This window comes from Hemibagrus wyckioides, linkage group LG10 (assembly GCF_019097595.1).
Source record: "Hemibagrus wyckioides isolate EC202008001 linkage group LG10, SWU_Hwy_1.0, whole genome shotgun sequence".
In the NCBI taxonomy this organism is placed as follows: Eukaryota; Metazoa; Chordata; class Actinopteri; order Siluriformes; family Bagridae; genus Hemibagrus; species Hemibagrus wyckioides.
The window spans coordinates 22,018,577-22,046,339 of NC_080719.1; the positions used below are offsets into that span (position 1 = coordinate 22,018,577).

The 27,763-nt window shown below is 41.5% G+C and overlaps 1 protein-coding gene across 2 annotated transcripts; it reads right to left on the reverse strand.

Annotated features, from left to right (window-relative positions):
• Positions 1–1,145: 1,145 nt before the first annotated feature.
• lingo3a (leucine rich repeat and Ig domain containing 3a) lies at positions 1,146–26,541 on the reverse strand. 2 transcript variants are annotated; one of them, XM_058400274.1, is made up of 2 exons: positions 26,057–26,541; positions 1,146–6,494 (listed from the first exon to the last, which is right to left on the reverse strand). In XM_058400274.1, exon 2 carries the CDS (start codon positions 6,448–6,450, stop codon positions 4,636–4,638), a length of 1,815 nt encoding a protein of 604 aa, XP_058256257.1. In that variant the 5' UTR covers positions 6,451–6,494; positions 26,057–26,541; the 3' UTR covers positions 1,146–4,635. The 2 variants fall into 2 exon arrangements, with proteins under 2 accessions (XP_058256257.1, XP_058256258.1); XM_058400275.1 differs by lacking the exon at positions 26,057–26,541 and adding an exon at positions 11,358–11,738.
• Positions 26,542–27,763: the final 1,222 nt, after the last annotated feature.

A 27,763-nucleotide genomic window follows, 5' to 3' on the forward strand; every position in this document is an offset into this window, starting at 1 on the left:
CCAGTGTAAAGGGAGTTACTGCTCCATGAGTCACCAGTGTAGGAGGAGTTACTGCTCCACCAGACAGCAGTGTAGAAGTTACTGCTCCACTAGACACCAGTGTAGGATTTATTGCTCCATGAAACACCAGTGTAGAAGAAATTACTGCTCCACCAGACACCAGTGTAGGACGAGTTACTGCTCCACCAGACGCCAGTGTAGGAGGAGATACTGCTCCACCAGACGCCAGTGTAGGAGGAGATACTGCTCCACCAGACGCCAGTGTAGGAGGAGATACTGCTCCACCAGACGCCAGTGTAGGAGGAGATACTGCTCCACCAGACGCCAGTGTAGGAGGAGTTACTGCTCCACCAGACGCCAGTGTAGGAGGAGTTACTGCTCCACCAGACGCCAGTGTAGGAGGAGTTACTGCTCCACCAGACGCCAGTGTAGGAGGAGTTACATTATGCTAAACACTGCCACATCAACAAGTTCATTGATATTGAAGCCAAAATGTTCAACATTTTATAGAATAACGTATTGAAGGGGTGGAATAGACTTGACTATCTTAGTAAAACACAGCAAATTTATTTGTTAACTGTACCTGGCTATGTTTAGCCAAGTTAACCTTTTTCTTTGCTAGTGTCAGTTTAGCATCAATTCCAGAAGCTTCGGTAACCAGCTAGGCAGCAATTTATTTATATTTTTACACAATTAACTAAATAAGATTTTGACTGTTTATCTATATATTAACTTCATTATAATTTCTCACCCATGTTGTGTTGTGTAAATCCAATGATTCCTAAGTCAAGCTAGCACAGAAAGTAATGTCTTATCAAGGCAAACAAAGCAATATAGTCAAAATCTGTAGTTGCTTGGCCAAATCAATTTCTCTGAAGGCCGACATACTGATACTGTGAACTGATTTAACTTTGAGGATTTTGTGTAAAATCTTGCCTGGTAGTCCCTCTTCCAGCCACCAGAGGCCAGACACACCTGGGTTTACATATTAAAAACTATGGGTATTAAACTGTGGTGAGGTAGGGTGCTGCGGTGCTAGAAACTGATGATACCGATAAAACTGTAATTTTCAATGCACCAATACTTGCGATAAGTGTGATACGCTCATGCTTTTTGGCCGGATGTTAGACAGCAGTCAGAGCAGTTCACACAAATTTGTTGTTTAATCATTTGAGGCATAATTTACAATCAACAAATGATGCTATATCAAAAAATTGCAATTTAAAAACTTTACAGTTCCACAGATGTAGAAAATAACATGCCAGTAACAGGCGAGTATGACATTTTATCTAATTAATCATTCTGTTCCTCCAGCAATAAACCTCAGAAGTCAACAAACATCAGTGGCCCCAAGAGTTAACTCTCAGTGTCGGTCCCAAGCCTGGATAAAATGGGAGGGTTGCGTCAGAAAGGGCATCCGGCACAAAAACCTGTTCCTAATTAAAGCATGCAGACCAAATGATCCGTTGTGGCAACCCCAACCAGGGAGCAGCCAAAAGAATAACAACAAATGTGATATAGCAAAAAAACATCCTGTCTTTGTAATGTCAATGCTGTGTCCTGTTTTCTTCACTTGTTGATGATGGCCTTCATGGTGTTCCACAGTACATGTAAGCTCTTTGTGGTCCAGCAGTCGGATGAAATCAAGATGTTGTCAAATAAAATCCTCCAGAAACAGACCATCTTTATTTGGGGTTAATCAGAATCACCTGGTATAGGATCATTGCATTTAACAGGAGTTTGCATGTGACTGCTTAATTCTGAGCACAGCCACCTGCACCATTAGAAAAGGGTGTGCACATGTCTGAAACCAGTGTGTAGACTTATTATATCCACTGCACCTCCATCTCATGAATCTATTTGATTAATGTGCAAAAATGTATAGAAATTAGGCACAAATATTGAATGGTGTATAAAGAAGTGCAAAACACTACTCCCCTCATAAAACTTTCTATATAAATGTCTAAATGGAAATGGAATCATTTCAATGTGACAGCAAGTTTAGTACTCATACATCAAATAAACTCCCTTTGAAAATTTGAGTTTGCATGTTCTATGGATTGTACCTTTGTTCCGCAGTCTGACCCCTAAAATTTTGCTGAAACAAATTAGGTTTTTCAAAGATATTTTTCCTTGTATGTATTTAAATTTTTTTATATTTGAAACAACAATTTAGTTGGAATGTTATTATGAAATTTGAATCTGTCTGCACCTGATCAGCATCCCTAAAGACCCCTTTGACCCCACCTCTAATCATATAACCAAAAGAGTTTTTTTTTTTAAATGACCCTGTTTTGAAGTCATAACATCAGGATGCGTTGTTAAAAAGTAGGCAAAGATGAGCAAATATACCTAAGAGAGGCTACTTCTGTAGACTGAATTCATTCTTGACTGTGTGCCCTAACATCAAAGATGTCTATGCAAAGTGCATCTCAGTGATCAGTTTAGTGCAGACAGATTAAAACAACACCACATCATCAACACCAACAGCTCGAAGCAGCTATATGTGCTGCAACACATGAAGCAGAGCTTCCTCTCCTTTCAAACAGATGGGAAACAGAACAGAAGATCACAGTGTCAAAAAATAGCAATGTAAGTATGCTTTAGAAGAGCATCAGAAGTATTTTTTGGAGCACAAACAAACCACACTGTAACAGTGTGTGCAATCTTATACACCACATCTCAGGTTACTGAAGCATTCTGTGCCATATCCCTCTCAGTGAAATATGACCTTGCTGCTGTTGGGTCAGAGATGAAGCTTGGTCTCAGAGAGAAGTTCCCAGGTGTCCAAAAATTCTCTTCATGGACCAATAGAGGAAAAAAAATTTTTTTCTATTGTCAGCACATTAGTACTTTATAGCGCAGTCATTAGGAATTTTCTTGAAGCAGGTTATTTAAAGATGTGAAGATCCAGCAGATGGAGATGGAAAACTGCAGTAACCAGGGCTTCTGACTTCTGACATTCCATCTATCCTCTTTAGCAGCTGGAGCCAGGAGCTGTAAATGTTAACTTCATGCATAAATAAGGCAAAAACCAAGCATTTCCAATGTGCTTACAGAATGAACAGAACCAGATTCTAGTGTTACTAGCCTGTTGTTGGACAGGTTAAGTAAGCGTATCTGCTGCAGACCGCCAAGACCTCCTTAAGCCTGCATGCACATCAAGTTGGTGCCAACAAGGTGTAAGTCTGAAGGAATTGACCAGATCATGCAAAGAACAGATTCAGACTGGATAAATGGATAAGATTAGGGCACCAGATGGAACTTTAGTAATGTTGGTGCTGGTAATGAAAAGCCAGGATAAACTGAAGCCTTGGAAACCAGCACTTCTGGCCACAGATGGTGGGCATGATATGGCATACATCGGACAAGGTCCTACCCCTAATGTAGAATTCATGTATAGCCCCTTCAGTATCTTGTCTGTGAGAAGATGGCTGTGTAAATAATGACTAAATAAATCAACCCAAGTCAGGTGCTCTTTATTTATTTTTCTAAATGACAAATGAAGACAAAGAGATGGTTCTGCAAATTTAAGTAATGGTCATTGATGAAGTTTCTACCAAGTATTTTGCTGTGAATTAAAAAATTTTGACTTCAGAAATTTCCTTTAAAAGCATATTGGAATGTGGCAAAATACTGGCTGGATAGAATTTGTAATCCAAACAAAGCTGATGATATTTAAGGCACTGTATATACAGTACATATACATAGTTTACCTTTTTTGCAATGAAAAGACATCAGTAGTTTGGGGTACAACTCGTGCAATGTTATAAGAAAATTGGATGATATGTTTTACTGAGCATTTCGAATAACTTGCTGCGGATCTTCGGGAGACTTTCACCATCACACTTGCTTCATTGATTCTTTACTGACATGCAAACATTTTTTCTGTAACTTTTCATTTTATGTTGGAAACGTATTGTTTGGAAATATTTTTGTAGTGACTCAATAATGCAGAAATCATAAAATAAACATCTACAACAAACTTGTACTAAAAACACTGGCTATATAGGAGATGTTCAAACAGAACTTTTGCGTATAAATATACATTACATGTGAACAAAGTTCCACAACCTAGAACACAGGCCCTGATTTACTAAAGGTTTGTCTGTGACAAACTTTTTCACAAAACAGCTTATTCACAAAACATACAATTATGTCTACATATAATTTTTTGCATCTTGTTTTTTTTCCTGACCACTGCATAATACTCACAATCATGCATACAGAATCTGTGGCACGTGTATGTTTAGTCTTCCAAAGGATCATTGAGATATAAATTCAACCTGTCTATCCTACAATTAGCACATGCAATTTTATTTGCAAGTTATTACCATAGATAGTAGTCACCTGCGACCCCACTAACTTCACAACAAGAAGGACACACAAATTATCAAAATGCACACATATAAACGCTTTATTTGAGGTCTTAGTAAATCAGGGCATAAATGTATTGCTGGTATAAGTTAAGTGTCTCTTTAGAATGTTGTGCTAATGGTAGGCAAACTGTTTATAAAACATACAATTATGAAAAAAATACTGAAAAAACACATACATCATATAGATCTTCTGTGTAACACCTAGTTACCAGTTGTACACAGAAGACACCTTTGAGAAGACCTTTGATTTATACCTCTATATCATTTTCATATTGAATTTTCGAGCCCCGCCTTGGCCTCCACTGGTTGACGGGCCATCCACCTTTCTGAAAGAGTACTCCATTGAAAAGTTGTTTTTGTGCTGTCCACGTCCACGACTCCACACAAACAAAAGCAAGAAGCAGAATATGACCACACCCAAAAAAGTTATACAACCCATTGCTGTGGAGACCAAAATGGTCTTGAGGTCTAATGTGAACTTTAGGAAGACCCGTGTGTCATTCAGATTACTGTCATTGAGGTCACCTACATAGGTGCGATTTGCTAAAAGACCGGCATCCAAGGGAACCCCAGTGACAGTTAATGTGGCAAAGTAGGTGTCATTGCCACCTGCATTGCTGGCAATGCATATGTAGGTTCCACTATCTGTTACTTGGACATAGTGGATTTCTAAAGTGCCCTCTGGCAACACTATAAGACGACCAGTGCTTCTAGTAGTGATCCGGCGGCGCTGAGGTGAAATCCAGAAGATGGTTGGAGTTGGGTCTCCATCTGCTTGACAATAAAATGATACAACCTGACCCTCACGTGCAGATAGCTGTTGTAGTTTGCGGTTGCGGATTTTCGGTCGCTGGCATGTGAAGTGGTCAAGGAGTGCTGAGTCAGAGAAGGCGCTGAGAGCTTTACCTTGCACCTCAACCGGTCTTGCACAAACTGGGAATTTGCCGTCGAAGTTAAGGGTCTTCCGACGCTGCAAGATCCACAACAAACGGCAGTCACAGGACAGAGGGTTACCATCAACCCGAAGCATTTCCAAGGTGTTTACAGAGTGAAAAGAGCCTTCTTCTAGTGTTGCTAGCCTATTGTTGGACAGGTTAAGTAAACGTATCTGCTGCAGACCTCCAAGGCCATAAGGCTGCACGCACATCAGGTTGGTGCCCACAAGGTGTAAGTCCTTCAAATTAACCAGATCACGCAAAGCCCAAGATTCAAGGACAGAAATGGGATTGTGGGACAGATTCAGACTGGATAAATGGATAAGATTACGAAGTGCACCGGATGGAACTGTAGTAATGTTGGTGTTGGTAATGAAAAGCCAGGATAAACTGAGGCCTTGGAAACTATATGGGGAAATGTACTCTAAAAATGGCCAGTGGTCAATCTCAAGACCCCGCAGTCCACCTAGCTTATGAAAGTTCTGCTCCTCTAATGAGACAATATTGAGGTAGCGTAGTCGTAGTGACACCAAGCCACGGAGATAGGAAAGAGCTTGTCCTGAGATAGAGGTCAGGTTGCACCTCTCAATAGTAAGTTCTCGTAAACCAGTCAAGCCCAGGAATGCCTTGTTTGATATATACACCAAATCATTGTCGCCCACCTCCAATTGTTGGAGCCTCCGAAGATCTTGGAAAGTAAAATCCACCAATATGACCAATTTATTTCCACTCAAGTCCAAAACTGTGAGATTGGCAAGATGTGAGAAGGCACCCATTGGCACCAGCTTCAACTGGTTGGCACGCAGGCGTAACACACGTAGATTAAGCAAGCTGGAAAAAGCATTGGGCTCAAGCACACTGATGAGATTCTCACTAAGATCTAAGTCCTCCAAACGTGTGTAGGCTTCCAAGTCACCATGCTCAACCCAACGCAACTGGTTTCTACTCATGTCTAGCGATCTTGTGTCAGCTGGAGTTCCATTTGGAAAAGAATTCAGGTGCTTGTTCTGACAATTCACAGACTTTCTCTGGGGTACACAGTCACAGGCTTGTGGACAACCTTGGCAATGGCATACTGGAGCTGTGATCTGAAGCAGTAGAAGGCCCAGCAAACCCAAGGCAGTAATGCCCGCCATGCCCTTTATCTTCCTTATTCAGGTTGGATCACTGCACCATATACCTAGAGACAAAACCACATTAACACTATTAACACCATCTGCTTTTCCAACATATTCAAAACAAACTATCATCTACAAAACATTTTGAAAGACTAATATTAAAGACTGGTATGATGATATAAGTTAGGCAAGATGGCAAGTAACCAAATAAATATCTAAGTAGTGTATTGTCAATATTACAGTGTCAGCCAAAAATCTGAGACCACTGTTAAAAAACATCAGTCAATTCATCAGCAATGCAGCTTTAAATATCCTCATATAACTCTTATAGAACACATTTATCTTAATGAGATGGATGGGAAAGAGATCAGGGTCAGCGGATGTTGTAAAAAGATACAAGCTATTTTAAACTGCTTATATGTTTTATTTCACACTTTTTTGAGAAACCCAATCATTTCATTTTTAAAGGCCTCACTAAAAAGAGGTTATGCTGCTCCATTGCTTTCTGTCAAGGTTATATAATGCAGAATGAACATTTTAATGCACAAGTGACTTGAGGTTTGTCCAAATCTGGCTTGGAATGCATTAACAAAATGTCTGTTAAATCAAGGTGTTTTGAAAAAGAGCACATTCAAAATTCAACATGTGCCACAACCATCAAATCTTCAAAGATGGCTAGCTCAGAGCCTGTAGCAGTTAACAACCCAGAGCCTGTAGCAGTTAACAGCCCAGAGCCTTCGCCATGCTGCTGAGGCCATAGACAAAGCTACAGACATTGCATCCTCATGCTCCTCTGGTGGGTTCTGTTGAAAGTAAAAGCCTGGGGGTGTGTAAGTCAAACACAGCATACTCGAGAGGCTTGATGCTCAGGCAGTGAGCTCAAAACTGTTGCTTACCATCTGCTTCCAAGAGATATAGACACTGACAACATGAGCACAATTCCACTCAGTATGCAGCAAACAAACTGTGGAGAAGACTCTGTGAAGATCAGTACATGATATGACAGTGTAAAACCACTGAACCACAGGCCTGCTAATCAGCTTTGAATGGCAGAATACCTGTATCTCCACCTGTGGTCACAAGCTGTAAATCAGATAGCTGCAATTCAGATTACTGTGGTTCAATGTGTGTATGAGGTAAGAAGAAGAACGGTGACAATTGGCCGCATTATTCATTGCAACTATTGCTTTATTTCTTTAAGAGCACTTTTCATTCATTCATTAAATCACTCACAAATCCTACATTTTAAAATTCATTTTATTTAACCATGTTGTTGATGTAATGAATCCATTTAATCAGACAATGACATTTGTTCAGTGTTTGAAACATTTAGTTCATTTTCTGCTGCAATTTGTGAGGACGTTAACTAACAATGAACAAAGAGCTGTACTAAATTAACAAAAAAAAACAGGATAAGTATTTAAGTATTTAACTCACCTGTTTGTGCAAAGGCAAATGTCACAAAGTGACCTGTCACCATTTGAGCCAAAACACCTCGACTCACCTCTCCTTCAAAATTGCAAAAAGTTTCCTACTTTAACGATTGAGCTTTGAGAGATGAGGCTTCAGAGAGACCCCCTTCCTCAACCCTCTCCATCTTTGGTAACCCAAACACATGACCTGCTTCTTGTTTAACCTTGTATCGGGTAACACAGAGGGCCGTTCACTCAACACAGGTCTTCATAACACACTACTGGGGTGCACGATTGTTATTAGACAGTAGCTGCAACACAATGGTTTAGATTCCATTACCATAAAAAGGACTCACTCAGGCTTTGGCCACAGAAATTAAAATTCCTTTTTTGTACCCTGCCAACTTTCTCCAACCCCACTGAGCATATACAGTGTATGGACTTTTAAAAGGTTTTCACTATTCATTACTTTCATGCATAATCCATTACTGCTAATGAATAATGGTTTTGCTTTACTGTCCCTAAATCTACCCTAAATGTGGCCACTAAAGACAATTTTATTTACTTTTGTGAATTTTATTATCACCTTTACTGGAATAGAACGATGGGAAATCGCAGTCGGTAACAGAAGACCCTGAAGCTTCATTCATTAAGAAAGAACTTAATAATTCATTACATCATTGTATTCAACATATGGGGCACTTGGCTGAGTGCCAGTACCTGCTATTCTCTACTAGGACCTGAAACTAGCCGAGAGCATGAACACCAAGTCAGTGAAGTGGAGAAAATGAGATTAATGATCATGCATCATTTTACTTCTTAGGTACTGAGCAGGGATATGCAAGGTGGTCAGTGTGAAGCACATTTGCCTGAATTTACTAAACAAAACTAAATGAAGCATCATTCTTAATGTATTTTTAATCACTGAATATTTCTGAAGCAAATGAAACTCAGCAGTCTGAAGACGTTCTCCAAGATGGAACCCATTGGATGCAACATTAAAGGCAATGGGTACTCATGCCAAAAATGTATTTTATTTTCTTGCTTGTTATTAACTGTTTATTAATGTTTGTAGTATGTTTTCAGGGCATAATAATTCTATTCTTATTATGTATTCATTTTGCCTTCTTATATTTTATTTTATATATATATATATATATATATTATTATTATTATTATTATTATTATTATTATTGTTATGTTTGCGGAATAAAATTTAGCATGCAGAGCAAACTGTAGGTCGTACTGACGTGAGATTTCCTCAGTAGGTGAAATCTCCCAAGGGAGATTTTTGTACTATAACCCAGTGTTTAACATTTTGGCCACTATTTCATATTCAAGTTTTAAATCCATAGCAAGTTTGGCAATTAAGCTCCGTCCACTTCGATTTTGAGATAATGTGCCTAAAATGCAAACTTTTCCTACTGGTCCTAGAATATTTGGCATATCTTCACATACTTGAAAAAATATCAAATTGGGTCATACATAAGGTTTAAGCAGCTGTGGGCATCTGTGAGCGCAGTCAAGCCCAAATTTGGTGTCACTGATGTGCTGTGAGTGATTTACCAGTAATGGTCGTATTGCTTTAAACCATAGCCAACTTCAGCCAGTCGGCTTTTGGAAGACATTTTAAAGCCTAGTCATTGAGTTACAACCGTGTACTAATTTATTGTCCTTTTAAAAAAAAAAATTAACAAGAAGAGGCTTCACACAGCCCTGTTTAGGATGTGTGCCTGGGCCCTGTGTATCACCTATTGTGGCTATTGCTATAAAATATTATAAATATATACATTATTATTGCACAGATGCAATTTTTGGGGTTTCTTTTCCAGAACAATACAGGGGCCCCTACTGACAGTTTGTCCTCAGATGTTACTGAGATGCTTATATCATTAATCCTCAATCTACCCATCCAATTTCTCAAGCACCTATCCTGCACAGGGTCATTGGAAACCTGGGGTGTATCCCAGGGGTACAAGGAGGTGGAAAGGAGCACCAATCTATCACAGGGCACAATATCACACACACACACACACACTATGAAAAATTTAGACATGCCAATCATCTTACTCACACCACTTTGGACCAGTTAAATAAGTGGATAACCCAGAGGAAACCCCCGAAGCACGGGGAGAACATGCCAATACGCAAGGCAGAGACGGGAAAACCCCTAACCCTGGCAGCCTGAAGCAAACCTGCTAACCACTAAGCCACTGTGCCTCCTTTTCTCAAGACTCAGACATGCCACAATATACATACAGGAGGTAATTGTTTTAAAAAGCAAGTGTATTTTAATATATGATTATACAAGGGGTGATATAAAGAATCTGCTTTTCAGTTTTCCTAATCCAAACTATAGACATATACAGTTAGATTATATACAATCTGTCATCCAACTTTAGGATAACTGTCTAAACACATTTTCATTATATTCTTCATGCTAGATATAAAGCTAGAGCATACAACAGAACAGGGTGTGGGTTGTATACCAAGTTGTTTCTGTCTCACTAATTAGGATAAATGGCATTGCAAATGTGCACTGGGACATTAAATACAACATCACTGGGACATTAAATACAACATCACTGGGACATTAAATACGACATCACTGGGACATTAAATACGACATCCCTGGGACATTAAATACGACATCACTGGGACATTAAATACGACATCACTGGGACATTAAATACGACATCACTGGGACATTAAATACGACATCACTGAGACATTAAATACGACATCACTGAGACATTAAATACGACATCACTGAGACATTAAATACGACATCACTGGGACATTAAATACTACATCACTGGGACATTAAATACGACATCACTGGGACATTAAATACGACATCACTGAGACATTAAATACTACATCACTGGGACATTAAATACGATATCACTGGGACATTAAATACTACATCACTGGGACATTAAATACTACATCACTGGGACATTAAATACTACATCACTGGGACATTAAATACTACATCACTGGGACATTAAATATGACATCACTGGGACATTAAATACGACATCACTGGGACATTAAATATGATATCACTGGAATATTAAATATGACATCACTGGTATATTAAATACGACATCACTGGTATATTAAATACGACATCACTGGGACATTAGATACGACATCACTGGGACATTAGATATGACATCACTGGGATATTGTAACGGGCACGCCGGCCCCAGCAACACGTTCCCGCTCTCAATCACCAGAATACTAATCACGTCACCTGCACCCAATCATCTCGGTGCCTATTTAAAGCCCCCTCTCGCTAGCGTCAGCGGCGAGTATTAAGACTGTTTGAAGTAGTACCTGCCTGTCTGTGATCCTTTTCAGTTACGCTTTGCCTGCCTGTCTACCAGTTTTGCCTTTTTACCTGCCTGTTTAATAAAAGTTCACTTCACCTCGTGCCTCTGGAGTGTGTCCTTACAGAAATACTCGCCCATTTAAAAAAAAAAAACATAACATTAAAGGAAGACTCACCTTAAGATGCAAGCCCTGCATTCTGACGCTCCTCCCAGGCCGGATTCGCAGCAAATACACGCCGGACCAGCTCCTGCACCAGATCCGATTACTGCCCTGGCAGCCTCGTTACGGGAAGCAGTACTGTCCGTGGTGGGCACACCGACTTATCCCTTGGCTAAACCAGCTGTATACTCCGGTGAGGTATCGGAGTGTATGGGCTTTATTATGCAATGCCAACTTTACTTTGATGTTGTTCCCCAGCAGTTTTCCAACGACCGCGCTAAGATCGCCTTCCTGCTGTCGCTACTGTCTGGTGAGGCTCGACACTGGGCTGAGGCGTTGTGGACATCCAAGAGCCTAGTACTCGCCTCCCTGGACATCTTCTTGGCCCACTTCAAGGTGGTCTTCGGCATGAGCGCTTCCACTCTCTCGGTGCATGACGAGCTGCTCACCCTACGGCAAGCCGGGAACACCATTCGCGAGTACACGCTCCGTTTCCGCACGCTAGCAGCCTCTAGTGGCTGGAACGAGGTGGCGCTACTCGCGGTCTATCGGCGGGGTTTACAGCCCGAGCTCAGACGGCAGATGACAATCTACACAAACCCTGCCGATCTGGAGTCATTCAAAAAGCACAAGAAGTATCTCAACATCTTGCCGCAATCGCTGCTGAGAAGAACCACAAATCCAATACCTCACCCCACGCTGATCCCTCTGCGCTGGCAGCCATGCGGATGGCCGAATACACCTTATCTCCGGTCGAACATCAGCGTCGTCTCCAGCAGGGACTCTGTCTGTACTGCGGTGAATTCAGTCACTTTCTCCATACCTGCCCAGTCCGTCCTCCACGCCCAGCGGTGAGTACCCTCCATCTAAGTTCCATCATCACCAACCCACTTTACCATGAAGCCATTTTAATTTATGACTCTCAATCTTATCCAGTTACCATGCTCTTCGACTCTGGTGTGTCAGGGAATTTCATCTCCCCCCGTGCCCTGTCTAAACGGCACATCTATCCATTGTCCATCCCAGAGCAACAAGCCATGGAGGATTATATTCAGGAGGCACTACGCCAAGGCTTTATATGCCCATCCACCTCCCCAGCGGCTTCCAGCTTCTTTTTTGTAGCCAAAAAAGACAGTGGGCTTCGGCCGTGCATAGATTACAGGAGTCTCAATTCCTTGATGGTAAAATTCGCCTACCCCCTGCCTTTAGTTCCTGCAGCACTCGAGGAACTACGGGGAAGTTCGCCTTTTCACCAAACTTGATCTGAGAAGTGCTTACAACTTGATCCGCATACGGTGCGGCGATGAGTGGAAGACGGCATTCATCACTCCATCTGGGCACTATGAATACCTAGTCATGCCGTATGGTCTTGCCAACGCCCCCGCGGTATTTCAAAGTTTCATGAACGAGATATTCCGGGACATGCTCCACCGGTTTGTGATTGTTTATAATGATGACAGCCTTATTTATTCATCAAACCGGTCGGAGCACATCGATCATGTTCGGCAGGTGCTCGACCGTCTCCGCCATCACCGCCTCTATCTAAAACTTGAAAAGTGAGTTCCACCGTCCCAGCATCCAGTTCCTAGTCTATATCATCTACACAGGAGGCGTCCAAATGGATCAATCCAAGGTGGAAGCGGTGAAGAACTGGCCGCAACCTCAGTCAATCAAAAAACTTCAGCGCTTCCTGGGGTTCACAAACTTACCATCAGTTTATTGCCAACTTCAGTACAGACACCACGCCACTCACCTCCTTCTTACGTGGCAACCCCAAGTCGCTATGCTGGACGGCTCCAGCGGTCGAGGCCTTCAAGAAGTTAAAAGCTGCTTTCTGCTCAGCACCTACCCTCGTGCACCCAGATCCCTGTCGACCATTTGTGGTAGAGGTGGACGCGTCATCCTCAGGCGTAGGGGCGGTGCTATTACAAAGAGGAGGTGAACCGCCTGCGTCCACCCGTGTACATACTTCTCCAAGAAGTTATCCCTGGAAGAGCAAAATTATGACATCGGCAATAGGGAACTACTTGCCATTAAGCTGGCCCTAGAAGAGTGACGGCATTGGCTGGAGGGAGCTAACCATCCATTCAAGGTTGTCACGGATCACAAGAACCTTCAGTACCTCAAAGAAGATAAACGCTTCAATCCGCGGCAAGCTCGTTGGGCATTATTCTTCACCAGGTTTCATTTCAGTCACATATCGCCCAGGTAACCATAACACGAAGGCCGATGCTCTCTCCCGTATTCATTCCCCCGAGCCGCAGCAGGACGAAGACGCGTCCATACTCCCTCCTGATCTCTTTGTCTGCCCTCTCATATGGGCCATCGACGAGGAGATCCGTGCTGCCACCGCCAATGAGCCCGCGCCGCCGGGAGGTCTGGAAGGGAAGACGTATGTTCCAACATCTCTTCGTATCTCTCTTCTGGATTCACTGCACTCCTCTCCGGGCTCTGGACATCCAGGCAGATGAAGAACCCTCTCACTCCTAAAGGGCAGGTATTGGTGGCCTCATGACTCACAATGTAGTTCAATTTGTGGAAGGATGCCCAGTGTGTGCCGTGACCTCTACACCATGCCGTCTGCCAGAGGGTAAGCTCGTGCCCCTTCCTATTCCTCATCGTCCCTCGGTCCCATCTGGGAATTGATTTTGCCACAGACTTACCCCTGTCCAACGGCTTCACCACCATCCTCATTGTGGTGGATTGATTCTCCAAGATGTGCAAGTTACTACCTCTCAAGGGCCTACCCACTGCTCTGGAGACAGTGGAGGCTCTGTTCAATCACATCTTCCGGCACTTCAGCCTCCCCGAAGACGTTGTGTCCGACAGGGGATCGCAATTTGTCTCCAGAGTATGGCGGGGCTTCTTTAAACAGCTGGGAGTGTCCGTAAGTCTGTCGTCTGGCTACCATCCTCAAACTAATGGACAGACTGAGCGGAAAGTCCAAGAAGTTGCACGTTACCTCCGAGCTTACTGCCACGATCGCCAGCATGACTGGAGCCAATACCTCCCTTGGGCCAAGTATGCCCAGAACTCTCTCCGCCAAGAAGCCACCGGACTCGCTCCATTTCAGTGCGTACTCGGCTACTAGCCACCTCTGTTCCCATGGTCGGGTGAACCATCAGAAATACCGTCGGTCAACCACTGGTTGAGAGAGTGAGAGGGTCTGGGAATCGGCACATGTACACCTGCTCTGCGCAGTGCGCCGGCAGAAGAGCCAGGCAGACTCGTGCCGGAGAGAAAACACCTCAATACCATCCGGGTGACTGAGTCTGGCTCTCCACACGGGACATCTGGCTTAAGCTCCCTAGCAAAAAGCTCAGTCCCCACTACATAGGTCCCTTCACCATCTGGCGGCCCATTAATGAAGTGACCTATGAGCTCAACCTGCCGGAGCACTACCAGATCTCGCCATCCTTCCATGTCTCTGTTTAAACCATTTGCTAATCCTGTTCTCCCTCCTTCCACAGAGCCCGAGGTGTCGCCGCCACCTGAGATCGATGCAGATCTACCAGGTCCGGGACATCCTGAACTCCAGGCGTCGTGGCGGCCGCCTGCAATATCTGGTCGACTGGGAAGGGTACGGACCAGAGGAACAGTCATGGGTGAATCGTGATATCCTCGATCCATCTCTACTCGACGAATTCCACCAGCACCATCCGGACCATCCCGAGGCCGCAGCCGCCCTCGTCGCCGTTCACATTCCTGCTCTCAATCACCAGAATACTAATCACGTCACCTGCACCCAATCATCTTGGCGCCTATTTAAAGCCCCCTCTCGCTAGCGTCAGCGGCGAGTATTAAGACTGTTTGAAGTAGTACCTGCCTGTCTCTGATCCTTTTCAGTTACGCTTTGCCTGCCTAAAAAATAAATAAATAAAATAAAAGTGCGTCCACTTCACCTCGTGCCTCTGGTGTGTGTCCTTACAGATATTAAATACAACATCCCTGGGACATTAAATACATCACAGGGACATTAAATACTACATCACTGGGACTTTCCACTGTTTGTATCACTCCACTTGTCTGTGTTCACTACAAAACCATTACTGCACTTACTATGAGCGGTCAGTCAGTCTGTCAGTCCGTTATCATGACAACACACACGGCTCTATCCAGCCATGGCTTCTCTGGGAACTATTTTCATTTAAAAAAGAATAAAATAAGTAAATATTTGGCCATATAGTGGCAGAAATGTCTAAAACTGACATGAAACTGTGACATAAAATTAATGTCAGTAATTTGTGATCATTTTGCATAGACTTGGTGTGATGTGATCAGTTTATAAACGAACGCGACATTGCACCTTTTAATGATTTATCATTAAGAGTTAATGTTGTGGAATGTGACTGAGAGACAAGTTCCTGGTATCACTTGTGATTGTCACAATAACAGTCATTCCCATACAAAACCTCTCTCTCTCTCTCTCTCTCTCTCTCTCTCTCTCTCTCTCTCTGTGTTTGTCTCTTTTTCTCCTGCCTTCACAAAGCACTGTCTTTCATAAATATTTTGTTTTGGGTTTTTTTCCTGTATTGGAATATGCACATGAATATTACAGTGTTACAGCCAGAGCTACAGTCTGGGCAAAGTAATGCAATCTTCTGACTAATCAGATTCAAGAATTTAACCATGTTCTTGTATAAAGCTGGTATAAATGGAACATTTTACAGAGAAACCGAACAAAATAATCAATATTCCAAGCTTTAAACCAGGCACCAAAATCAACTTGCTTGTCAAAATGATGTCAAAATGATACATTAGATTATGGCTTTATGGGTGACATCCTCAAAATTTTTGCAGCTGTTTTCTCTTGTTCTTTGAATGTGACAATTCAAAATAAACATGTACAACATCCTAGTAAAATAAGTCTTGACATTTTCAAGGCCTTTCTGTTAATCAGTTGCCTGTCCTGTAGCTATAACTCTGACTGTTAGGTGTGCATGAGAAGAAGTCCACTCCTGATACAATATTTTCATTTAATTGCTACTGACCACCAACATCCTCAGAACGAAATTAACTGTAAATACAACCCTAGCACTGAGGATTCTATGAGCTGAGATCTGATATGTGTGAGTGCTTTTGGAGCTGTGGGAAGTGTAATTTGTATAAGACCATGTGGCAGAGAGGATGTGGTTGAGCGCCAGTGGTGGACGGAGCGGAGGTGGGTTGGCTGAGGTAAGGTGTGATAATTCACACCTGTGTGTGGTCACTGCGAGTTTACTGATGAAATAGACTGCCGTCAACAAAAGAGGGATAGAGCTGACATGAGTGGGAGCTCAGAAAGGGCTGACAAACTTCAGCAAGGGCTGAATTACATCGAGAGGACGTAGATGTCCTCTCCGGATGATCCAGAGGCCCTGTAATGGGGCAGTCAAATCCCAGAGGAATATCGCTGACGCTTTTAGGTCCTGAAACAGCTTACGGACATTTGTCGTCATTGTCGTCGACATTTGACACCATGGGAATTCTTAATCTGATGGTTCTGGAGCAGTTCAGCACATGGCCCCTGGGCAACACTGTATTGTGTTTGAAGGTGGGTGTGTTTGAAGGTGGGTGGGAAGGAGACAAGCAGAAAAAAACACCACTCTGTCCCAGTATTTCAGTGCTTTCTCCTTGCTCAAGTTCATCAACACTTTCTAAGCTCCCACACCATGTGCCGGATTGACCTCTGTTAGCTCTCTCTCTCACAGCGTTCTCTTTTCTCCTGAAAACAAAGTTCACATAAAGTAAGCTCTCCCTGAACACACACAGGTGAGAATCATCACACATTACATGTTAGTTCAGCCCATCTGTTCTCTGAGCACAGATACTGCTCAAACTCACCGCTGCTACAAAAGATTCTTGATTAAAGTGCAGTTTGATGCATTATTTGCAACAATTAAAACAGTTTAAAAATAGTGACCTTTTTTGCTTTACTAATAAAATTAAGGATTAAAACTAGCTTTGTAAAGTTTAGCAAATTCTTGCACAGCAACGTTAAACAAAACAGAGTGCTCTATTTCTCTCTCCTTAAACCTGTATCATCATGGCGTTCTGCCTCACAAATTTACAACCTGTACTGCACATTCAAAAATACTTACTAATCTAGAAAATCAACTCTAATAATACTCAGTAAGTATGCAATTTGAGACACTTCTTTACTTCGTGTAGTCAGTTGTGCACACGGTGTCACATGGTGCTTCACTCTTTCACTATTTATGCTAGTATTTCAACACATGGAAGCATTGTGTTCATTTCTGAGGACGTGCACAAGCAGCAGATGAAATGACCGCAGGATACACGTGGCAACCATCTTGCATGTATAAATCAGTCTTTATTCTGCTATGTGATGCAGCTTAAAATAAAGGTTCAAAAAGATGCGCTTGTCTGGATTCACGTGTTTCAGTGGAACCATGTGACAGCTTTCACCCTCCCTGTTTGGTAGCTGCCATATGATTCTGGCGGATTGGATTAGGACAAGACTAAATCAGATGACAAGGATGACTAGTCTACTTTTTTGAATTGTGAGTGAAAATTTGCAGTCATGCAACCCGTAGTGAGGATATGAGACCAAGCCACCTCTTATCACTCAACCCACTGATTTTGTGCACTTCCATTTCACACATCCATTTCAGTTCCAAGCAGCCCGTTGCACACTTCAGTACCCACCCTGCTCGTGTCTCAGATCCATCACAAGTTGCTACCCAGCAAGACAGAAGGTATGCGAGGCTAGGGTTTGATGGATATTGGAGGTGAGAGCCCATTAACTGGAGATTTATTTTGAATGTGTTTTGGCATGTAGTCAAATACAGCAAGACTCTGGGCAGCTAGATATCTGTCCTTGGACTAAATAGAGGACAGAGCAGTAGAAGGTCAAGGGTTGAATCCCCAGCACTGTTGGGCCCTTGAGCAAGGCCCTTAACCTTCTCTGCGCTCTGAACCCAACATCCCAAGCTGGGATATGCAAGGAAATGAATTTCCCTGTGCTTCTTCTTCTAGCAGAAATTATACAAAGTTATATATATTTAATTATACAAAGCCATGAGTTCTTTAAAAATCTTCCATCTTTTATCTCAGTGACTCTGCAGTCACGGTATAAATATAAATCATTATAGAGTTACAAAAGTCCCCACTCACTGCTAAAGTTTAACTGCGTTTACCTTTCACCTTCACTGCAAACCTCCAAATGGATCTTTTTCTTTATTTCAAAGTTGCATGCCAAGAAGCAGAAACATCCTACAGCAGAACACACTGTGACCTAATGGGCAAATCCACAACAAGTATCAAGTATAATCCTTCTAAAGAATGCTGGATTCTGCTGTTTTTTGTCTAGTTTTTTAATTGCAATAATAAATAACATGTGAGTTCACTGAGGCTGTTTTGGTCAGTAGAGCTTCTTAGATTGTAATCCATCTTGATTCATGCGATTCTCTCTGTGTATTTATGTATTTCTATTTTGGACTCTGTAGTACAGACCACCTCAGGGCAAGCTGGCACTGTATTGTGTGTGTGTGTGTGTGTGTGTGTTGGTTGTGTGTAGCACTTCAAGTGCCTCTGCTGTGTTCATTGTACTGCTCTGCTGCTCAGTGCCGTTTTAGGCACAGGGATCTTGAAGGGCATGATGGCATTGAGGAATGAAGGGACTTTGAATGTTATGTTTAAATTATGCAACACTAAATTTTGTTGCATTTAGACAATGACAATAAAATCTCTTACTTTACTTTATCTATGACCAGCAGAAAGGTTTAAATCTGAGCACAACATTTAGTTTTTTCTTCTTTTGTAAACTGCATGGTTAGAAAAAGTTACAATTACATAGTAAAGAACTTTTTTAATAATAATATTACTATTACTAAGCTTAAGGATCACATATACCAAACAGGGTCATTAGTATCTTTTGAAATAAGGTTGTCCATCTGATCAGCATGAAATTTGGAATGCAGGATGCAGAGAGCTGGCTAGCGGATTAGTTAATAAGCTACAAGGCAACAAGGCAAAGGATTTTTGCCTGAATGTACTTAAATAGATGTACACTATATTGCCAAAAGTATTCGCTCACCCATCCAAATAAACAGAATCAGGTGTTCCAATCACTTCCATGGCCACAGGTGTATAAAATCAAGCACCTAGGCATGCAGACTGTTTTTACAAACATTTGTGAAAGAATGGGTCGCTCTCAGGAGCTCAGTGAATTCCAGCGTGGAACTGTGATAGGATGCCACCTGTGCAACAAATCCAGTCGTGAAATTTCCTCGCTCCTAAATATTCCACAGTCAACTGTCAGCTGTATTATAAGAACGTGGAAGTGTTTGGGAACGACAGCAACTCAGCCACGAAGTGGTAGGCCACGTAAACTGACGGGGCGGGGTCAGCGGATGCTGAGGCGCATAGTGCGAAGAGGTCACCAACTTTCTGCAGAGTCAATCGCTACAGACCTCCAAACTTCATGTGGCCTTCAGATGAGCTCAAGAACAGTGCGCAGAGAGCTTCATGGAATGGGTTTCCATGGCCGAGCAGCTGCATCCAAGCCATACATCACCAAGTGCAATGCAAAGCGTCGGATGCAGTGGTGTAAAGCACGCCGCCACTGGACTCTAGAGCAGTGGAGACACGTTCTCTGGAGTGACCAATCGCGCTTCTCCATCTGGCAATCTGATGGACGAATCTGGGTTTGGCGGTTGCCAGGAGAACGGTACTTGTCTGACTGCATTGTGCCAAGTGTAAAGTTTGGTGGAGGGGGGATTATGGTGTGGGGTTGTTTTTCAGGAGCTGGGCTTGGCCCCTTAGTTCCAGTGAAAGGAACTCTGAATGCTTCAGCATACCAAGACATTTTGGACAATTCCATGCTCCCAACTTTGTGGGAACAGTTTGGAGCTGGCCCCTTCCTCTTCCAACATGACTGTGCATCAGTGACCAAAGCAAGGTCCATAAAGACATGGATGACAGAGTCTGGTGTGGATGAACTTGACTGGCCTGCACAGAGTCCTGACCTCAACCCGATAGAACACCTTTGGGATGAATTAGAGCGGAGACTGAGAGCCAGACCTTCTCGTCCAATATCAGTGTGTGACCTCACAAATGCGCTTCTGGAAGAATGGTCAAAAATTCCCATAAACACACTCCTAAACCTTGTGGACAGCCTTCCCAGAAGAGTTGAAGCTGTTATAGCTGCAAAGGGTGGACCGACGTCATATTGAACCCTATGGATTAGGAATGGGATGTCACTTAAGTTCATATGTGAGTCAAGGCAGGTGAGCGAATACTTTTGGCAATATAGTGTACCTTCTGAACACACCATCATATTTCCACAAACATTACATCATCTAAAGGACACTCTGAGGACTGAGCCTGAGATTCATAACAACTGGCCAATAGGGGACGCTGTAGATGATAAAAATACATCAGAAAGTGAGAAAAAAGACACAGAAATGTGAACATTTATGATCTGAAAGTAATATGTGGGAAATTTATTTATGCAAAAAAAATGCTTGGCTCATCAGACACCAGACAGAGAAAGAAGCACAAATTCCCCACTGTGTTTAGTTTCATATTCAGCAGCACACACAAACGGCATTCATTTGACTACACGTTTTGAATAGGTTTTAAACCTCAAACACAGAGCGAAGTACAAACATCAGAACAAGTCAGGAAACGGCTGATTAGGAAGTAAAACATTTCCTCTGAGGATCTGTAGACTCAGATTATCAGTGTTGCTGAAAGGACCAGCTTCATGATTTTAGAAGGGTTATGCGCTGCACATGAGCTATGAAACGCAAGCCACTTGAACCACCGGCTACTCACAAAGACACGATGAACACCTGAAATCTTTGAAGAATTAGATCAGTAACAAGAAGAAACAAACACCATCTCTAACACCAGCTAGAAACTAATAATAACTTAAAACTAATCCAACTAATCCAATTGTGATATTTTTCCAATTGTGATGTCATTGTGATATTTTCATGTTCATAAATGCTGCTCTAAAACAAGTTTACATTACATTATTTTTACAGTACATTATTTTTGTCTGTATTATACAGTGCTACCTTGCCAAAGCCTGTGCTCAGAACCACCAGAACTCCTTGAAACCTACCTAGTGGACTCCTGGATTTATTACCCACACTTGTTTTCTATCAAGTTGCCATCCAGTCTAGTGGCCAAGTTAAGAGACTTGGTTCAAGAAATGATACAGGACTGAACAGGTAAGTTCCTTCCATACCCTAGAATACAGCGCTCAGAATGACATTCATCCACCATTTTCAGTGTGTGCTAGGTTACTTGACAAGTGGGTAAGCAATTACACAAACCTAGGTGATCACACACATTAATATCCAGAAAGCAATCAGATAATGTACATTTGACACAGACCAGTGACACATCTTCATTTCCAACCTGGACAGATGCTCTGGCTCTCAACATCCACAACCCCAAGTTTAGACTCCCATCTAAAAAAACTATGCGTCACCTTTTTTATTTTTGTGCCATTTTTTGCTGGCGTTTTTGCTGTTTATTCACACTGATATTTGGTTGTTAAATTCTTCTGCACATTGATCCTCATATCACATGATATGTCAAAGTCACACTTGACTGCAACACCATTTCACCCCCAAAACACCAGCACTGAATTAAACACTTGCAAAGTTTGCCTTTCTCCATAGAGTGTTTGGATTTAATAGGACACTTGAACCAACAAACAAGAAATGCATTAATTTCATTTAATAACATCTGTATAGTGTGCATGCTTATTGTGTGAAATAAAAGTCATGTGAAATAAAATGATCCAGGTGTATCAGGTAAGCAGGAAGAAAAGCTAATCATCCTCCATCAGTCGCTTTCTAACCCAGGAATTAAGGATAGATGATAAAAATACAGCTAGTGATACCTGCGAGTCACTCAGTTACATCTGAGGGGAAAAACAACAACAACAACAACAACAGCAGCAACATATTCTCTTTCAAGCATCAGCTCAGCGGATTGCACTCTCATGAGACTAAATTAATTATTTATAAACCCAGCTCTAAATTACGTTGCGTTTTTGCCAGTGGTTTGGCAGCGAGTCAGTAAGAAGGTCTTTGTGTTGCAATGTAAAATTAATGCGGACAGAAAGTTTTAATTTGGTGTGAGGGCCATTAGTGTGATAAGTGAATGAATCATATTCATGTGTGTGGGATAAGCCATCAATGATCCAAAACCAGCAAAAGATTAAAAAAAAACAGTTTAGGAAATGAAACAACTGAATGGACCCTCTATCCTCTAATAAATAACTAATTATACCGTTTATTGTTATTGTAACCAGGTACAGCTGTAGGTCTAAATCTCCCATGATCCTCAGCAGGATCCTCGTTACCTCCATGCAGGCAAGCACATGCTCACAACCACCTGATCACTCATGGAAATCATTTGTTTGCAATTGCACTTCTCTTTAAAAAAAATTCTCAGCAATAATTTTTATAGAATTTTTGTTTTAGTTGTAAACAGTACGGCATGTAGTGAAATGTGACTGTCAAGTGTATTAAAAAAATCAAGAAAAATTCGGAAAAGGATTTGAAATAGAATTTAAAGATAAAATATATACAAAAATAGAATAAATGAATGTGATCTACTATGCAATAAACTGGGAGGCTGGACAGGCTTATAGCTTGTGTTTATGTCTGTCACTGTTTTCAGTCTTTTCTGGCAGTGACAAACTTCCTCTGTGCTTCAGAAGAGATGTGGTAGCTCAAGTGACTAAGGCTCTGGGTAGCTGACCGGAAGATTGGGATTCAAGCCCCAGCACTGCCAAGCTGCCACTGCTGGGCCCTTGAGCAAGGCCCTTAACCCCACCTTCTCTAGGGGTGCTGTATCATGGCTGACCCTGTGCCCTGACCCACAAGGATAGGATATGCGAAGAAAGAATTTCACTGTGCAGTAATGTATATGTGACAGATAACTTAGCATGTGAAAGGACACTAATGACCTGAATTTGTTAATTTTATTAATTTTATTTTATTTTATTCGTCTTTATTTGTCACATAAACATTATTGCACAGTAAAATTCTTTCTTCGCATATCCCATCTTTGGGGGTTGGGGTCAGAGCACAGGGTCAGCCATGATACAGCACCCCTGGAGCAGAGAGGGTTAAGGGCCTTGCTCAAGGACCCAATGGTGGCAGCTTGGTGATGCTGGTGCTTGAACCACGAACTTCGTTTAATGACCCAGAGCCTTAACCACTTGAGCCACCACTGCCTGTATAATAATGTATATTATAGAATACATATTTTTATGCATAAATGTATGTTTCTTCTTGTACATAAGGATGTGTGTATATTTCTGCACACTCCTGGTCGTATACAGGAAGCCGGAGTAGCAGAAAAGTGTAGTCATGGGTAAATTTATTACAAGAGGCATCAATTCCACCTATTAATCAGTCAGATAGATGTAATCCTGTCCTCACAGATGAATTGCAGAAGAAATATGAAGTCAAATGGTTTAAAAATGGATGATGACTTATTTAAAGATTTGACACAGATTTGGGAAAGGAAGAATGCATTTTTAAGAGATGCAGGAAACACTTTGCTGATCATTTTAAACACATTTTAATGAGAAACTGGAGACAGGCATTTTTCAACCATCAGCTGAATAATGTCTTTCATGCAGTTATATCACACACACATGCCACAGTAAGGAGGGATTTTCACATCGTCGCCTTTTATAGTGCACACATTTTTGCAAAAAATTTTTAATGTTTTATTTTTTTAGATGATCGCTCATTACTATTCAGCTTACACAAGACATCAACGAGAATCATGTGATGAGAGGTAAAAAATCAAGGAAAAGTCCAGTTTAAAACAATCACTGCAATTCATTCACAAGCTGTCAGGGCTTTTGGCCTGAGCAGGTCTCTGAGTTATGTAAATAAGTTATGTAAATATAGCTGCAAGCACAGAGGCAGGGGTCAAGCACCATGGATGAGTCATGGAGTTGCTATGCTGCTTTAGTGATAGATGAAGCAAATGGCTTTCTGGCAGGTACAGTGAACAATAATGCACACATTTTTTTATTAGATATGTAACAAAATTTTTTCCCATTCAAACAGACAAACAGACAGGACTAAAACTAGTACAGATTTTCCATAATATTATCTCTATTCATATTGTAAGAATAAGATAAGATAAGACAAGACAAGACAAGATAAGACAAGATAAGATAAGACAATCTTTTACTCATCCCACAGCATGTAAATTTGCATAGTTACAGCGGCAATGGGATAGCAGCTAAAGAAAATAAGAATAAGAATAGAATAATACTGATGATATAAACACTGCACAGTGCTCCTATATGACTCGGCATGATCGTAATGCAAGCAAATCTAACAAGCATTTTATGTACTATTAACATATTTTGCTTTAGAGATACACAGCTTTTAATACAATACGTCTTTTCTTTGTACCAAACAGTAGAGTGAACAGGTCATGTAATAAAAGAGGCTATTCATCATAAAGTGTTGTGTTTGTATGAGGTGTAATAAACATTTAAAGTTAATCTACACTCCTCTAAAAATGCCCAAGAGCCTACTACTATAAGAGTAAACTACCCTGCACCAATACCTCTCTCTCTCTCTCTCTCTCTCTCTCTCTCTCACTCACTCGCTCCTCCCAGTGTTTTCTTTAACCTGGATTAAATCCACCGGGAATGAGAGAGAGGTTCATAACGGCAACTATACTTACTATAGTGGAAAAAAAACATGTTTGACCGATAGAGAACTGCCTGACTTTCACAGGACAGCAAGCAGAATGTGCAATCACGTCACGGCACCTCACACATGCCCCCTATATGAATTACACCAACGTACCTTGGCTTTATTGTCTTGTCATCAATCCACCAACTTTTGAAACAACAAATCCGAAATGTGTGTACAATACAGTGAATCTTTCAGTGAAGATATCTTTAAATATATAAATATTACTGCACAACATCACTCATTTAGAAGTACAGTCTAGAGATGATGAATTTTTTGTAGAGTAAAAAGAATCCGAAATGCATGTACAATACAGTTAATCTGCTTCCCAAAATGAAAGAAAAAATGTTCTCTATGTTTGTGATGTACTCACTGGGACCTGGTGAACCTGCACTCCAGGGAAAGTTGTCATCAAAAGGCATCAAAACACCACCATTAATTTTAAAATGTACATATTGCTAGAACCCTAATACTAAATAGATATGTTTAAATATATATATAAATATTACTGCACAACGTCACCTATTTAAGAGTACAGTCTAGAGGTGATGTAGAATTTTAGATATATGGTGTAGATTTTTTTTAAAAGTTGTAGAAAGTTGAGTATAGTGGAGCTTGTAAATGGTTTGCATATTCAATCATTTGGACCAATTTCTTTTTAATTCTTGATAGTTTTGACAACTGGAAATAGGAAAATGTCTCAAAATCAAGAAACAATATGACATGCATCTGGTATTCTTGAATATAGTGACTTTTAAGCATGGTACATTCCATATTTTTTCAAGTAACTCTGAAAAAATTCCTTCAAAAGCATTAAGGCATATTTAATGTGCTCCCATTTCTGTCAGCGATCTCAGTAGCAGTAGATAATGGAAAGGCAAACTGCAGCATTGTTGCAAGAGCTCATACGAAGAAGCCGCAATCATTTGTGCAATTTATGAGCTCAGCCGAGCGTGCAGAGTCCCTCATTAATCCCCTAACGGTATTAGCGCTGTGTTAGAATGGATGGATGCTTACCCAGAACTGACCCTTGACAAGATCCACATCAGCAATTCTGTTCAAGTGTCTCCAGTGTCAGACTTCTTCCTCTTCTAGGTTTCCAAAGGAATCTTCACGAGGCTCGCAGATGCAGAGAGGAAGCTCTTCTGATGATATGGTTCTCTTTTCACACTCACAGGTTGCTGATGGTTTCAGAGTGCAGTGAGACTCTATGCATGACTAATTTCCCTCCTGCTTCTTTGTTTCTCACTGCTGGATCCCACTGGATATCATGCACAGCATACACACTTTCCCACTGAAGAGCTGCTGGGGGGTGGGAGCGTATGCACTTGCTGCTGGAAAAGTGTGTGTACAGTGTGTGTTTGTGGAAGACAAAGACTGCTGCTTTTCAGCAAGAGACATATTTCTGCCTGTCTGTGCATAACGGAAGCTGCCGCTCTTCTCTCTTTCTCTCTCTCTCTCTCTCTCTCTCTCTTCACCGAGGCTGCTGCATGCCTTCTAAACTCCCTCTACCGCCTAATAGCTATTTTAGGGATTGTCTCAAAAGTCTATGCTGCAGAAAAAGCATACAGCAGGAATGTTCTGGCCCCGTCAGGGTTTCTGAACACACTTTCCCTGCTCTAACCCACCTGATTCCACTAAATCAGATCATTAAGAGCTCTTCCTGAGAGGAAGCGGGTGTGTTCGAGCAGACTAAAAATGACTAAAATTTGATTAAAATGTGCAGGACACAGTTTACTCCAGGATCAGTGTCTACTCCAGAGTCAAAGTCTTCCAACAAAGAGGATGTCATACTTAAACGGAAGTGAATATCTTTTTTTAAAATGGGAGAAATGGCATATTATGGATATCGAGAAAAGTCTTTCAATCAGGAAGAAATTCCCAGAGATTGTAGGATATTTAGATTGTGTAAAGAGTCTTTTTAAAGAGTCTTTTGCATTAAAATTACAACTAGTGATGGGAAGTCATTTTACAGACTTGGATCTTTGATTCTTGTTCGCCAAAATGAACCAATTTTTTTTTTCGAGTCATTTCGTTCATTTCAGCAGAATACAATTACAATGTTACATGCTAATTACATGTCACATTTAGAATAAGACAAAATTATAAATCAACCAAGGCCAAATTGTAGGAAACAGAAATGATTAATTCACTGCTTAGCAGGGTTTTAAGCTATGCAGTCTTTTAGTTTACCTCACCTCCCATCTGAGTCTTTCATTCTTTTGTTACATCACATTCTCATAGGCTGAAACCATGCAGTTTGAACCAGAAATAGAGATTCGGGTTCATGTCGTTCGGGTTTTCGGGTTCGAGTCATTCGTTCATCACGTGACAGCCCCATAGGCTTAAGCTGTGCAGTCTGTGTTGGAAAAAGAAATGATTAGTTCATCTCCCAAGTCTTCAGGTTCAAGTCGTGCAGTGTATAGCCTAAGCCTATGAGGCGTTATCATGTGATAAACGAACGATTCGGCCTGAAGACTCGGGAGATGAACGAATCATTTCTGTTTTTGCCACACACTGCATAATCGAAGCCTATGAGGCTGTCACACAATGAACGAACGACTCGGAAGATGAACTAATCATTTCTGTTTCCTCCACAGACTGCATAGCCTAAGCCTATGAGGCTGTCACGTGATGAACGAATGGGAGATGAGCTAATCATGTTTCCCGTACAGAACCTATAGGATGTTGCACATGCACAGTCAATACAAAATCGCACGAATC

What these genes read in the sequence shown, in the direction of transcription:
- lingo3a (XM_058400274.1), bottom strand. Translation starts at nt 6,450, where the DNA reads ATGGCGGGCATTACTGCCTTGGGTTTGCTGGGCCTTCTACTGCTTCAG.